We start from the raw sequence: 14,803 nt of genomic DNA on the forward strand, positions 1-14,803 counted from the left end.
TTTGAGGCTATGTTTGTGTTATAATTTCTTTTATATTTTTTTTAATACGATGATATCGTGTGACTCATGTTCTTGTAGTAATGGTATGGTGGACACTTCTGGGCTCATGGCCATAAATTCCCTATCTTCATGTTGAAAACATGGATTCATAGGATTCTCGGCAATTTGTTTGTCTTAATTTGGTGTTCAAGTTGGGTACTGTTTTCATTGGTCCAATGCTTTCTTAGTTATGTTTTCAATCAGCCAATTATCATGTTTAAGACTGTCTAACCAACCTCCATCTGTTCTAATGCTTGTAAGAGGTTAGTTTGGAAAGGCCATTTTATTTTATTTATATATAAGTTATTTGCATCTGTTCATGCTGATACTCTGGTATATCATGAAGGATGTTTGGGGTGTCACGTTGCCATCTGAGGCTGTTCTAGTAGCAGAATGATTAAAAAGGTACTGCAGCGGGAAATGAGAAATTTGTGCTTAACTTTTTAAACTTCTTTCCTTAGACAAGAGGTCCTACTGAGAAATGTCAGTAGTACATTGTTTCAATTCTTTTAGAAACTGCATCATTTCTTGCCAAAATTTTCAGAAGCCAAATTGAGATGCTTTGAAGAACACATGGTTCATACAGTGAATTGGTATTCTGGTTGTAAATTGGCCAATACCAATTACTCAGTATTGATTTTTTTGGCAACTACAGACATTCATAGTTGTGGCGTAATACCATCTGGGATAGACAGAGAATAGGTCAGAGGACATTATCCATAATGAATGCCGTATAGCTATTGTTCTTTGGTTCCACGTTTTGCTTAAATTCCATTGTATTCAGTCTCTCTAGTCTTCCAGTTTCCCATAATGATACCTTTGTCTACATACCACCTGATCTGTTTCTTACACAGGCATTCTGGAAACACAGTGCATCCACCGTAATTCTCAACCAAGGGTCTGAAATGACCCCTGTTTTCAGCTACTGTTTACAGGCTTCCAGGTCTCTCCCCTTGCTTCTAAGAGCCACCCAGAACATCTCGGACCCGATCTCCCACACCTTCTTAACTACAGAACTTTTTATTCAAGTAATTTAGTATTTTTTAAGATTTAAACAAAACCTTACCCCTTGAAAAAACCATTCTTAGAGAGAAGATGAATAAATAATTCTTATACACGCATTATGTATATAAATGACAACAGTTTCACAGGGAATGCAACAAAAAAAAAGTTGGATCTAAAATCATAGGGAACAGGAATCCAAGTGAGGTGGGCTTATGTTCATTTAGTGTGCAACATGTTCAACAGAAGTGAAAATTCGGTTTACAAAATGATGCGCTGGGAACCGGACTACCCTGCATCAAATTGGTCTGCTTTAATTTTTTTCACATTAAAACATAAAAACTAATCTGGAGAACAATTTTAAAATAGGGAAGTATCGACCCAAAACACTAGAAAGGAGCCACTGCATCATTGGTCCAAGGAGTTGTAGTAATCCAAGCATAAGAGGTTTGAACCAGGCCAGTATCGTCAATATTGGTTAATGGGTGACCGCTGTTTGCTGACCACATATCGTCGTCACACAAAGCTCATATTTGCCTGTTTCTTTTTTCAATATTTAGAAATTTAGACTTGTTCAAAAATAATTAAAAAAGAATAAAAAAACTTTTAGAATCCCTTATCAGCTTTGTATCAATGGCAGGTGAGCGGGAGCGCTAATCTCACTGTCCAGGAGAGTTAAAACTCCTCCTTTTCCCTTCCAGGGTTCAGAGGTATAAACTTGGTGGCAGGATCTCCATGTACTTCAACTTACACATAATAGATCTACTCAGTACAAGAGTATCGTGTCCCACGAGTCTGAACTTTTGATGGCACTGCCTGTTTGTGCTTTTCACCAGTGCTTCTTTAAAAATAAAAAGTTACTAAGTTCTTAAGTCCACATTTTCTTCACGCAATATTGACAAGAAAATGATGATCAATTGCTCTCCACCTTAGGGCACTCTTGATTGCTCAAGTTGTGCTTCTTGGGTATGTTATCGCAAGTGTATACTTTTGCCATAGACTTAGGTGAAGAATGTCAGGCCCATCATCCTCTCTCTTTGTGGGTGTCATGGAAGTCTTGGATTTCTCGATCTCGTGTTTGACTGTCTTTTATGCCATGGAAATATACTTCACATAAAGTAAATAGCATTCAAACAATCAACACATTGTCAAGGCCACATTTTGGTTAACAATTACCAGATTCATATTTGAAAGGGCGTGTGGGCTGTAGTACAGAGGTTGATCCGGACCTGCATTAGAGGAACCATTCCTAAAGCAAATGAATGTACGTTACAAGGTAGACACGATACTTTAACAGTCTTTCCTGTCCAAGTTGGAAATTGTCCAACTTGGCCAAAATTCATGTATGATTTGTAATTTCCCCAAATGATAGCTCTCTTATTTACTGATCCAAGATTATAGATCTGATTTGACCTAAAAGTTCAATAAGCACTTTGCTCTTTCTATCTTACTTGGTAGGATTTTGGGTCGTCCTTAACCCCCTGGACAAGAAGAGACCAGTTCAACTGCTCCAATTTGAATTGGGTACGTAAATCTGGTCGGATCGCACTGAATTGGCTTATGGGTATCAGTTCAACCCCATAACAAAGTGGTGAAAAGAGCATACTTTTTTCTTTCTTTCTTTAATCCTTTTAATTAATTAAACATAATGTTGACATATGTTTTCATAAGTGAACAATGTTTGACCTTGATGTATATGTAAATTCAAACTTAAAAGTGTACTTTCAGGAGTGTGGGTCGCATGGTTGCTTTCACCTAGCGTGTTGGAATTGAAGGCTCCGGATTATATATTTGTGTGGAGTTGTTAAGAGCATTGAATGAAATATGTTCTTGCATCATATTGTAATCTGCAAGCCTCATATTTCCAATTACAGGTGTTCCATGATCATGTCTTTACTTACAAAGCTCCTCTGCTCCAATGGTCTCTAGGAAAATATAAGATCAATCATTGGATCAATAGACCAAGATCATGGGAATTCCTGAATTTCAGCAGTAAGTTTCTCTAAGGACTGTCGTGTATAGGTATTACTTGTTCGTTACTTGATTCATGGTTTAAATGTTTAACAAATGTATAGAGGCCCGTATCCTTCAATGGACGCCGTCACGCAACCATTTATGACATAAGGAAACAAGTTGCAAGAAAGAGAAGATGTTTGCAACATGCTCAAAGCCTTCTTGCTTAGACATTTATTCTCTTTCTTCACGTAGCCCAAACTCAATCGAAGCATATTGGGGCAAGTTGTTAAAGGTTTGGGAGAGCATATGTCATCAGATCAAGCCTTTGATTTGGAAACTCTTGATACAGTCGTCAAACATTTGATCGACTGTTTTGAAGGCTGTGAGGCCCAACTCCTGCACCTTCTTTGTGTCCATGCTGTGAGGGTTGCTATCGCCTACTTGTTCACCGCATCTGCATCATCATCATCATCATCAGCGGCAAAAAATTCAAGAAATGCGATATAATCACAAAGGACTGAAGCTGCTTACTTGTTTGCAATTGGGTAGTGTGGGTACCTTGCCTTAAGCATGGACACTACTTCAGACCAATGGAAGACGGAGCTAGAACAGATAAACCTCCCAGAAGCGCTTTTCTCCTCCATGGCTCTCAGATGGCAGGCCACCACATCGTCTGCGTGCACAAACCCTACGGTGGTGTTGGGATATTCTTCATTATTTGCACCTGACATTACCAATATATAATGCAAAAGGTTTGCTTTTTAACAACATCAAAAATTAAGTTCTATTGTTATAATCATCAAAAGTTTAGCTGCAAGCCTACAAGAGATAGAGAGAGAGCTAGACCTTTCAATATCGCAAGAACAATGAGAAGGGTGCTGGTGGGGTGTGAGGAAATCAAAGGACCAACGACGAATGATGGGTTGACGACAACCAGATCAATGCCTTCTTCACCAGCCACCCTCCACGCCTCCTGCTCCGCCACCGTCTTTGCGTACGCATACCACAGCTGAAAGATGAAACGAAGAAGTTGAAAAACAAATTAAATTGAGTTAACTGAACCACCTTTCAGCACATGCCAACAAGTGGTACAGAGGATCAAGAAGGGACTGGTTCAGGTTATGGCGGCAACTCACGTTATGGCGCTTGCAGTACTCTGCATCACTCCAATGTGACTCGCTCAAAGGCGACACCTGCTGCGCATCTGCTCTGTAGCGAATTGCAGAGCAGGAAGACGTGAGCACAACTCTCTTGATGGAGCACTTGGACCTCGAGCACGACTTCAACACGTTGACTGTACCCTTTATGCAAGGATCAAGCAAGGACTCCTGCCATGGCCACCAAACACAGAGTCGGCGGTCTGAATTAATCAATATGTGGGTCATTTTAATTAATTAGAAGCTAGCTACTGCTGCAGTTAACCTTGCTCTTCAAACGGATCAATCCAACCTGTGCAACCGCTTTTAGTAATTGTTCTCACTTTTAATCACCAATTAAAGGATTGACCAAAATACAGAATTCACACAAAAAATTGTCACAGCAGGGTGACAAGAAAAACATATATATATATATATATATATATATATATATATATATATATATATATATATATATATATATATATATATATATATACTGTGTACCGACCTGAATATTTCTATCATATGGTACCAAGACAGGGGATGCAGTATGGAAGACTCCTTCAACTCCATCAACAGCTTCATCGAAGCTGCCCTCCTCCATAAGATCAGCCTTTACCAGCTTCAACCTCTCCTTGGCACCACAGAGCCCCCACAGATAGCCCACCTTCTCTAAATTGCCTGAATGATTAGTTCACTAAATTAAGAACTCTTTATAGCCTATATCACATGTGTGTGGTTGCAAATACCAATTTATGAGAGTATTGATGACCTGGGTCCCGAACTGTGGCCCGGACGTGATACCCCTTCTCAAGCAAGGCCTTGATCAAATAGGTGGCAATCAGGCCAGTGCCTCCAGTTACACAAATCTCCCTCATCTCTGCCTTTCCTTCGTTTCCTCAGTCCGTTCTTTGATTTTCAGAAAAGCAAGAGAGAACAGCAAATACACAAATGGCTATTAACGATCTTTTTATAAGCTTTCAAGGTTCAATAGTTCTTCATTTGGCCTTGATCAATTTGGTTCGCCCAAAAGGATGAGACCATGCATTTGAGGCATGTCATGGTAGATGATTCATACTTTGTGTGTGGACGGTGTCAGGGGAAGGGTCATGGGCAGGTGGAGGTTGGACACAAGCGTCAATGTTAACAACTAAAATGAGTTTGAATTTCAGCATATATATGGGCATATATTAATGACTTATGGAAAATTTTAAGAAAAATGGCATCCCAAATATTGTTACACTTCCCTAACGCGAACCTGGAAAAGTTTGGTTTTGATTTGTTTCTGCACAAAAACCGTGCATGCATTCAAGCAGTAGTCCTCGTCAGCTGTGGACTGTTTTTTTCTTGGTGACGACCTTTAAGTCCACATACTTATGTGTCTTGGGGTTCTGTTGAACCCCGTAGAAATCGCTGTAATATAAATAAGTGAATTGTCACAAAAAAAATGCCCTTTTTTAAAAAAAAAAAACGAGTATTTAATGCAAAAACGAGTTATGCCGTATAATACCCGTACTATTCCCGTTTTTAAAAAAAAACGTCAAAAAACAAAAAACGCATAAAATACTCGTTTAATATCCATATAATACCCGTATTATACGTTATTTTTCTGTTTTTTACCTTTTTTTATTAATTATTATTTTTTATAATTTTTAAGATGTATTAAATGTTTAATTTTAAAAAAAAATTGCCAAACTTTTTCCGTTTTATTGCTTATATATAAAATTTTACCGTATTATACCTGTTTTTCTCCTCACAATTTAATTCTGTTCCCGTTTTTTGTGACAATGACTTTACATGCTACGTATACAAATTTACATGATAAAAATTTAGACGCTGAAGTGGCCGAGGATGTACTGAAGTGCGTGTTTAGTAATTCAAAGAAACTCCAATGCATTTGGATTTGTAAATTTTGATGACCATGATGATGCTGGGCGTGCATGGTTGATGACCATGGGCGTGCATGGTAATTCAAAGAAACTTCGACTAGCATTTTATTATTTGCTTTGCAATGACAGCGATGTCAAGCTGGCAATTACAGTTGATTTGAACATTTTGTTTTCAAAAATTTCTGAATCGCACTGTGGGAACAGAAACTTTACATGTGGCAAGAGCTCAAAAGAAGGCAGATCATGAAGAAATCCAAGGTCGTCAATACGAGAAAAGGCACAACGAAAAAATTCTCAAGTCAAGTGCCACGTAATCCAAGATGTGCTTTTGGGAAGTTTGCTTCTGTTTTCCTATCTCCAAAGTCCAAAATTTTTTAGGAAATTTCCTACTTTTTTCTAACTTTAATTTGCCATGTTTTCTTAAGGAATATGCTTCTTCTGGATTAGCAGAGCATCAGGTATTTCTCTTCTCCATTGCCGTTTTCAGTTACTAACCATGGTTAAAACGTTGCAGCGTTGCATTGCTCAGGCTTCACATGTGTATGTAAAGAAACATTGGCGTTGCAGTTCATGATGGTGATTCACAAGGATGTTTCAGCAAATATGGTACTGTAACATCTGTAAAATTGATGTGAGACGACAAAGGGATCAGCGAAGGGTTCGTGTTTGTACACTTTTCCTCCCCAGTTGAAGCCAACGAAGGAGTTGCCACCTATCACTTAATAGCAGTACTTATGTTGGCATCAAACTTTCTCTGCAAATCATTACCAAATGTTGTTATTACCTTATTTTTTGCTGAATTTTATTTCTTACTGGGGTACAAGGCAGCAACTTGTGTCATGGGAAGCCCTTGTACATCGCTATCGCACAAGAAAAAGAAATTAGGCAGGCACAACTGCAGCTATAGCATGCCCAACAAATGGGAGGAATAGCTGGATATGTCGGACCCATCCTTCATGCTGGATATTCTCCATTGAACGAATCTGCACCTCCTCCTCCTGGCATTGTTCTTCCACCAATTCACTTGCGACAGGGACTTGTTTACCTGCCTTTAGTTACGAGATAAGAATGGGGGCCTAGTGCCTTTGTAGTTTGCACTAGGGCCACCTCTTACCGACCTGCATTCCTGCCTATATTTGTACCTGTAGTAAGTTTCCATTCTCATCCTTCACTTATTATGCCTTTAGTGGGGATCTTATTCATACTTTAGGGACGGGGTCCAAGTAACCAAAGGCTCTATAGCCAAAACTGAGGGCATGTATGAGCATTGGATTGCACAAAGTAGTCTGCACCAACTAATGACACTGCAAATCAGCAAGTATGTTTGTACTTCGTCCTCAAGTGACTATCAAGTTTGCATTTTCCTCATGCACATGTTATAGTTACGTTGTTAGTAATTAGAAATAGCTTTCAGGATTGTGCCCCAGGTGTGGTGCCACTTTGAGATTATAAATGTATTCAAGTTGAAATAATGAGATGCAACTTAATCTCCATGTAACCTGATGAATCCTGGTCTGTCGGAACCAGGTGAAACCTGTGTGGTTCTCTCTCTCTTTCTCTCTCTCTCTCTCTCTTTCTCTCTCTCTCTCCTTGTTGTTCACTCTTCTATTTTGTTTTGATTTTGGACTTTTGATGAGGTTGCTTTTGATTTGGGGTTTTCACATTTGATATCACATTTGGGCGTTTTTTATTGGTGTTTTATTAGGTCATATAGGTTCTTCACCCAATTTGTGCATCTTGCACGTTCTTTCGCACCATCGTTTGTCATCTTGTTTATTTCATTGTCATTGTTCTTTGTTTTCACTTCTTTCCTGTCTATGAGAACACTTTTAAAGTTGGATCAGTAAACTCAGGGTATGTAAACTTGCATGTTAAATATTTGGACCTTTAACAAGACCAGAGGACGGATTATGAGTCCCATGATAAGTATACAAACTTGCATGTTAGAAATTTGGAAGATGAAGTGACCGAGGAGGCATTGAACTTTGTATTTTGGTAACTCAAAGAAACTCCAATATGTTTATATTTGTAAATTTTGGTGATCATGATGATGCTTGGCATGCATGGTAATTCTTTTTGACTGGTATTTGATTTTTCGCTTCGCAATGACAGTGATGTCAAGTTGGAAATTAGAGTTCATTTGAACATTTTGTTTCCAAGAATTTCTGAATCAGATTGTGGGAACCAAAACTTCATATGTATCTAGAGTTCAGAAGAAGGCAGAGCTTAAATAAATCCATAGTCATCAATATGAAGTTTTCAGTTTCAAACCATGGTCAAAATGTTGCACAGCTCAGGGTTCAAATGAGTATGTAAAGAAACGTTGACGATGCAGTTCATGATGGTGAAATACAAAAATGCATGAGCAAATATGGCACTATAACGTCTGTAATGTTGAGAGATGAGAAAGGGATCTGCAAAGGGTTTGGATTTCTACGCTTTTGCTCTCCTGTTGAAGCCAACAAAGCAGTTGGCACCTGTCACTGTAATAGCTATACTTCTGTTGTTATCAACTTTTCTCTGCCAATCATTACCATGTCTTCCTATTACCTGATTTTCTTGCTTCTGTAATTTTGATTCTCAGCCTGATGATAGATAGGTGCAGCTTTTAAATTGGAGATTGATGTTGCTGTTGAAAGTAAAGGCAAGAAGATTTATGCTCTTCCGATCATCATTTTAAGGTATGCACCTTTGATCTGTGCTCTCCCTCTCTCTCTCCCTAATATACATATATACACACGCAAGTAAAGAAATTAGAGACTTAATGCAGCTTCTTCTATTTTCTTCTGTTTTATAGGTTTTTTCTCTTTCCCTTTTCGTTGTTTATGCAGCCCAAATAAATCTAATTTAACCCATATCCATATGATTGAACAAATGCGGCATGTGCAGATAAAAGTTTTATATGGCCATGTCTGGCTTTCTATAGTTCAACTTTCCTTAGGAGGCGTCAAACTATACCTTGAACCATGTGAATATGTATGAAAGGAAGAGATATCAGTAGTTTATCATTCTTTTATCTAGTTAGTTAATTCTTTGTCCACTTTCTTTTCTTTTCCCACTGTTGTAGCTTATTTATACATGATGTTCAAATCATCTTGAGAGAACAAAATTCAAAACCTGTACCTGCTTCCCTGTACCCGTATCTGAACCCGTACCTCTACCTATGTGGCATAGGTTGTTCAGTATTTTGAATTTTAGGTCTGTTTTTTAACTGCATTCCAAGTGCTTCTTTTCTATGGTTCTCTTAGCTTGATAGCTCCATTTCAGTTCATATGTTCTTTGTTCAGAGTCTGTCCTTTTTTTTGGAAACCTAAGCCACCTGCATTTCTCATAAGTCATAAATTATTCATTTCTGACCTGTTTTTCTTTCCCCTCAATTTCCCTTTAGGGTAACCTCAGCTCATGCAGACTAACTTGCTTGTTTTTTTTAGTATTTGAGAATTTTGTCATGCACGTACAGTCATATGTTGGAATTTTCTATGTCTAAGTACTATTTATGAAACCTTGATTGTATAGGAGTGCATAAAATAATTGAACTCTCTGTGTTTTCCATTGTTTACTTTTTAGAACTATAAATTGATTGAGCTTCGTCTATTGCCTTAATGTTCTTGAAGCAAAAGGGTGGTTACTGTATGCTGCAACCCATTCTTCAGAGAAGTACTTGATGAGATAATAGTACTCTAGTAATGAGGCTTAGATTTCCATTTGAAAGAAAGGTGTTGGCCAAGATCGTAAATTTTGGAACATAAAATGTTGTGATGCCAAATATGGCAGGTACCATAAAGTTGAATCTTTTAAGTGTTTCAGTAATTTAAACTTTTTTGGGACTTCGGTATCTGATACTTACCTGTGGTGCATATGTTAAAAGATTTAATCCCTTATGAGATCCTGAAAAAGTCTACATATGCTGTGACAGACAAAAAACTCCTGTTTTAGCTGAAATACTTCTTTTTTCTTTTTGTTGGTGTTGAATAACATTCATGTTAGGTGGTGTTTTGAATATTTAATAGTTTTAGGAACAGCTTTTTATTAATAGTTGTTTTAATCGTGGACTTATTTTGTAATTTGTTGGTTTTACCCTAATTCTCATTTAACATGAGATTAGCGCAGATTAATGAGTATCGATTGGAGTTTCTCTCTTTCTCGACCTCGTCTCTTCTCCCTTGGTTTCACGTAACAGTTGGAAACTTTTAATTTATTATCCACACTTCCTTCCCTTGCTTGTGCAATAATTCAGTAATCAATCATGATTGTCTGCTCTGTCAAATTTTTTTTTTTCTTGAACTTGTTTGTTGACAATGAGGGTTAATATTAGAGTATGTCTTAAGTTGAACGGATTCTTTTTCTTTTAATGGAAGTTTTCATAGACTTGAATCTGCATGTATGACAGCTTGTTTAATGTTGAAGTATTATACTGATCAGGGACTAACCAATATGAAAATGCATGCCCTTTTTCAGGTAAAACACTGCAAGAAACTGAAGCATCTCTATGATCTTGTCAGAATCCAGCCTAGTCTAACTAGTCTGTTGGGTTGGCTATTGACTGACCTATGTCTTCAATGCAGGCTAGTCAATTAGTCAACTTAGTTTTTGGTCGGCTGACTAATTCTTAACCTATATATATATATATATATATATGAATATATGAATATATGAACTTATTCACTTAATTATTTATACTCAATCAACTTGGAGCAAGACAGACGACCAGTCCATACTAGGCGTGGTTAGTCTCTTTTGGGCCTCAAAACTGAAGTGTTCTAATTTGTAAGTTGAAGAAGTAGAGTGAGAGAGAAAGCTAATCAGGTCTCTTTTCCCAGTTCCTGTCCTACCAATGGCCACCTAAAAGGTAGAAAATGAAAAGATTGCAGGTTGTTGAAATACTACTTGTCCCTTTTATATAGGGAAATTGTCATCTTAGAACCACCTTTTCGCTGTAATCTCAAATATGGATCTCATTTTTCTAATTTTCTGTACAGACTCAACTCTAATGACAACTATAGCCTAATGGTAATTACAAATTCCCTTTAACTTTAGATAACATGTCAGTTAAGATAAAAGAAACGACACCATGCCATTTATTTTAGAACCACCTTACAAATGCTTCCATAGCATGGTTGCTTTTTTGAGCTAGCAGATGCATCTATCCTGATTCATATTTGTGAAATTGTGTGCAAATGAATCGGTCTGGTGGATGCTTTTGTCACCTTGTTGTAACAAATCTGATTCAGGCATAGCAGTTCCATGGACAAAGAGAGAGAGACACACAGAAGTGTGTCGAATATATATACTAGGACTCACCATGTCAGAAAAGAAATGTGCTATTGAAATTAGACACTTCCTCTAGGATGAACTAGTAGCAGTAGGCAAATATACTATTGGAATATGCCAGTTGCTGGATGACAAAATATTTAAAAACTGTCACAAAAGCATCATAAACCATTGTTTAAAAATCAAAACATTATAAACCGTGGTTATACCATAAACTGTTGCTAGTGCTTCTGTTATTGTGTTTTTAGTGACACTTTTTAAATATTTTGTCCTCCAGAAACATCTGGCTGTTGGCTGAGTTCAATTTCAAACTCATCTTTAAGTAGTATATTCACTTGTTTATTAGTTAGAAACCTGTTTGTTGGGATGTTCAATTGGTTGGAAAGGTAACCTGTTGCTGCAGTTAGTTTTGTTCAAACTTAATCCCCCTTAGTTTCTTTGCTTGATTTTTACTGTATGTTTGTCTCAGTGTGTGTTATATTCTCAACCACTTGCAGTCCTACAGGTATGGATGCAAATAGGTTGATTTTGGAAAATCTAAACCTTGAGGCCTGGGAAGAATCAGATCTGCTATTGAAGGTGCTTTGATGCTCCCTGCATGGAGTACTAGTATGAGAAAAATAGCTTACACAGTGTTATACACCTCATGGCTGCTGCTATTTCATCGTATGAGGGAGAGTTACATGTTGTCTTTACTAATACACATAAATAGCTTGTGACAGTATAAGGTGTGATCGTATCAGCCGTATCGCAAAAGAAACTAATTAGAGAATTCATCCCACGCACCCAGTGGCTGAATAAAATAAGAAAGAAGAAAACAGAGCAGCCAACAGATCAGATGCATTGTAGATGAATATAAGCTTAACTAAGCAAGTAAATTCATAACCTAAGAAGACACATTACCATGATGTTCCAACATTTTCTTTAGGTTGTAACTTCCCTTTGGGGTAGACCATTTGCCAGTTCACTTGGCTCAGATTAGAAGTGAGCCAGATTCTGTTTTCAATTTTTTTATCCTAATGCACAGTGTGTGTGACAGAGAATGGTCTCCATCTTGATTATAGTTTTGCTTGAAACTGCGAATGTCGTTAGTACAAAGTTTTGTTTTCCGTAAATAAACATTTGTTGTAGTTTTTGAAGTTCTTCTCTTCTCTCTCTGGTCTCTACTTATATATGTATAAATATTGGGGTCATAGACTGTGGATGATGGTGCTTCAATTTGTATACATGAAGATCTTGCTAACGTAGGTATGCAGGATGACCTTTATTTATATTTTTCGTCTGAAGTGACTTCCTTAGAATGGTTCTTACATGTAGCCTGACAGAATTTAGAACGATCTGGTACATGTCGAAGATCTGCTTCATTTGGGTGGTATTACTCTTGTGTTAGACAAGCCTATGAAAGGACACAGGAATCCTATATTTGTATGGGACAATAATATTCCGGTAGACATCAATACTCTCTTAAGATTCAAATTAATAAGGTTAAAAATCCATCGCAAAAATCTCCATAAACCATTGCTAAAAGCATCCTGAATTGATGTTGTACCATAAAGATGCAATGAAAGCTTGCATCCTTCTTTTTTTCTTGCAGATATGCCGGCAATGATCCATCAAACTTATTAATTCTTTTAGCCTTAGCAACTCGACGTTAATGTATGGGTACCTATTGGTGACTCGAACAATATTATAGTGTAACATTTTTCCATTACAGAATGATTAATACTTGATTCAGCAAACCTACATATTGGTTGCAGGATATTGTTGCAATCATATTCATGCGGAGAGTGGTGATGGTGAAAAGAGGGGTGGTGATGGTGAAAAGAGTGGTGGTGATGGTCTTGTTCAAAAGTCATGCGAAAAAATGGAAGCTGCCAAAACTTCTGCACCTGATGTCATCAACGTGACTTTTTTTCTATTTCCTCTCTGGTTGATAAGAGTACCTGGAACAAAGCACCTTGTACGTGCTATTGTTCCCTGATAGCGTAGAAGCCTTTAAGAGTTTCATGCCTTCTGCTTCATGCTGATAGCTTCGGATGATTATTGTCAGTGGGATAATTTGTTGATGTTTTCTTTAGTGAAAGATCTTGCTTTGAATTATTCTTAATTACCCAAGTTAAAAAAATTCTGATCAGATTAATTTTCTGCACTTACGTGGTCTATGCACTTCTTTTTAACATTTACATTTATGTGAATTTACAGATTTGTGGTTGGCCTGTTGGACTGCAATTTCAAGGTTGAGAAGAAGCGAAGCAGAGCCAGTGGCAAGTAAAGCCACTGCTTGAATCTCTACGCGTCAGAGGAACGTGAATCTGGTGATCGTTCTCCTCATTTGGATACGGTTATGAAAAGGGTATACGAGGCTGATTTGGCATATCAAGAAAGTGAACAGAAATTGGGAGAATATGTATGTGACGTCAAATTCCCTGAAACATTTGGGAATGAAGTTGGTTGTTTATAACATTTGTATAACTGATAAATTTAATGAAATTTTAAATTTGACAATTTTTTGTTCTTATTTTATTTAATTGCAAACCACAGACACACACAGAGGTTTAATGGCATAACCTCGCGTTACCAATGCATTTGGTCACCGTATATTATCAGTAACGAATGGGTTGTAACAAACTGTGAACATGTCACTGAAGATGACAAAGAATGATGCCTATAGCCTGTTTCTGAATATGTGTCAATAACACAGCAGCATTTTGCCACAAATGGATGAGGCGAGACTGTGGCAATCCTTGCAACGCTAAGAAGCAGGTTCATGTTCCTCAAATAAATCAGTTGAGTCACTTTTGGCTCGAGTTGTATATGACTAACTTAATTTGAATGCTCGATCTCTTGATGGAGCCCTTGGACATTGAGCACCAAAGACAGCTGCTGTCAAACCTGCAATCTTCTTCACGCGCACTCCAACGCTATGCAACTACTTCAAAAATTGAGAATCATAAGGTAGTAAGACAAGGAATGCAGTGTGGTCATCGACGTTACCCTCCTCTATGAGATCAGCCTTTACTGGCTTCAACCTCTCCTTGATACCAATAAACCACATAGATGGACCGCATCGTATTTCCAAAAAAAAGATATTTCTAATAAATTCTTTTGGTGACGATTCTCTCATACGGGAAGCTGTCCCACCAAACCATGGTAAAAGATAAGGACCAAAAGTTGTATTTCAACAATTGGTATAACGATAGTAAAAAAAAATTAAAGATAACAACTGTATTTCAAGATTTGGCAAAACTAAATGAGTGTAGTGTGAACGGTCTCGCGTATATCTAATGAGTAATGACGTCATTTGAACGCACGAGCGACGTGCAAGGACGCTGCACTCTTCAACGGTCATATTAACTGTCACAATTCTTTCCCCACATGCGCCGACGTATCTTCCCGCCAAAAATCGAGGGTCTTGAAGCTTTTTCAAATTGCCCGTAAGCTTCAAGTGGTATAAATACCTTTCTTGTCGATCGAAGGACTGTTATAGTTTTATCGGCAACCAAGGCC

At 37.6% G+C, this 14,803-nt stretch overlaps 1 protein-coding gene across 1 annotated transcript; it reads right to left on the minus strand.

The window, feature by feature from the left end:
• Positions 1-3,239: 3,239 nt before the first annotated feature.
• On the minus strand, positions 3,240-5,050 carry LOC116256493 (tetraketide alpha-pyrone reductase 2). Its single transcript, XM_031632873.2, has 6 exons — positions 4,909-5,050; positions 4,645-4,817; positions 4,134-4,325; positions 3,844-4,006; positions 3,529-3,721; positions 3,240-3,451 (listed from the first exon to the last, which is right to left on the minus strand). The coding sequence occupies exons 1-6, from the start codon at positions 5,012-5,014 to the stop codon at positions 3,310-3,312; spliced, it is 969 nt and encodes a 322-aa protein (XP_031488733.1). The 5' UTR covers positions 5,015-5,050; the 3' UTR covers positions 3,240-3,309.
• Between the last annotated feature and the right edge of the window lie 9,753 nt (positions 5,051-14,803).

Source organism: Nymphaea colorata, chromosome 6 (genome assembly GCF_008831285.2).
Source record: "Nymphaea colorata isolate Beijing-Zhang1983 chromosome 6, ASM883128v2, whole genome shotgun sequence".
Classification (NCBI taxonomy): domain Eukaryota; kingdom Viridiplantae; phylum Streptophyta; class Magnoliopsida; order Nymphaeales; family Nymphaeaceae; genus Nymphaea; species Nymphaea colorata.

Bases quoted from the DNA above. Each gene is read 5' to 3' on its own strand.
- LOC116256493 (XM_031632873.2), bottom strand. From the start codon at position 5,014: ATGAGGGAGATTTGTGTAACTGGAGGCACTGGCCTGATTGCCACCTAT. The intron at 4,818-4,908 runs GTCATCAATACT...CTAATCATTCAG, and splicing joins GGCCACAGTTCGGGACCCAG to GCAATTTAGAGAAGGTGGGC. The intron at 4,326-4,644 runs GTCGGTACACAG...TGGCCATGGCAG, and splicing joins CATATGATAGAAATATTCAG to GAGTCCTTGCTTGATCCTTG.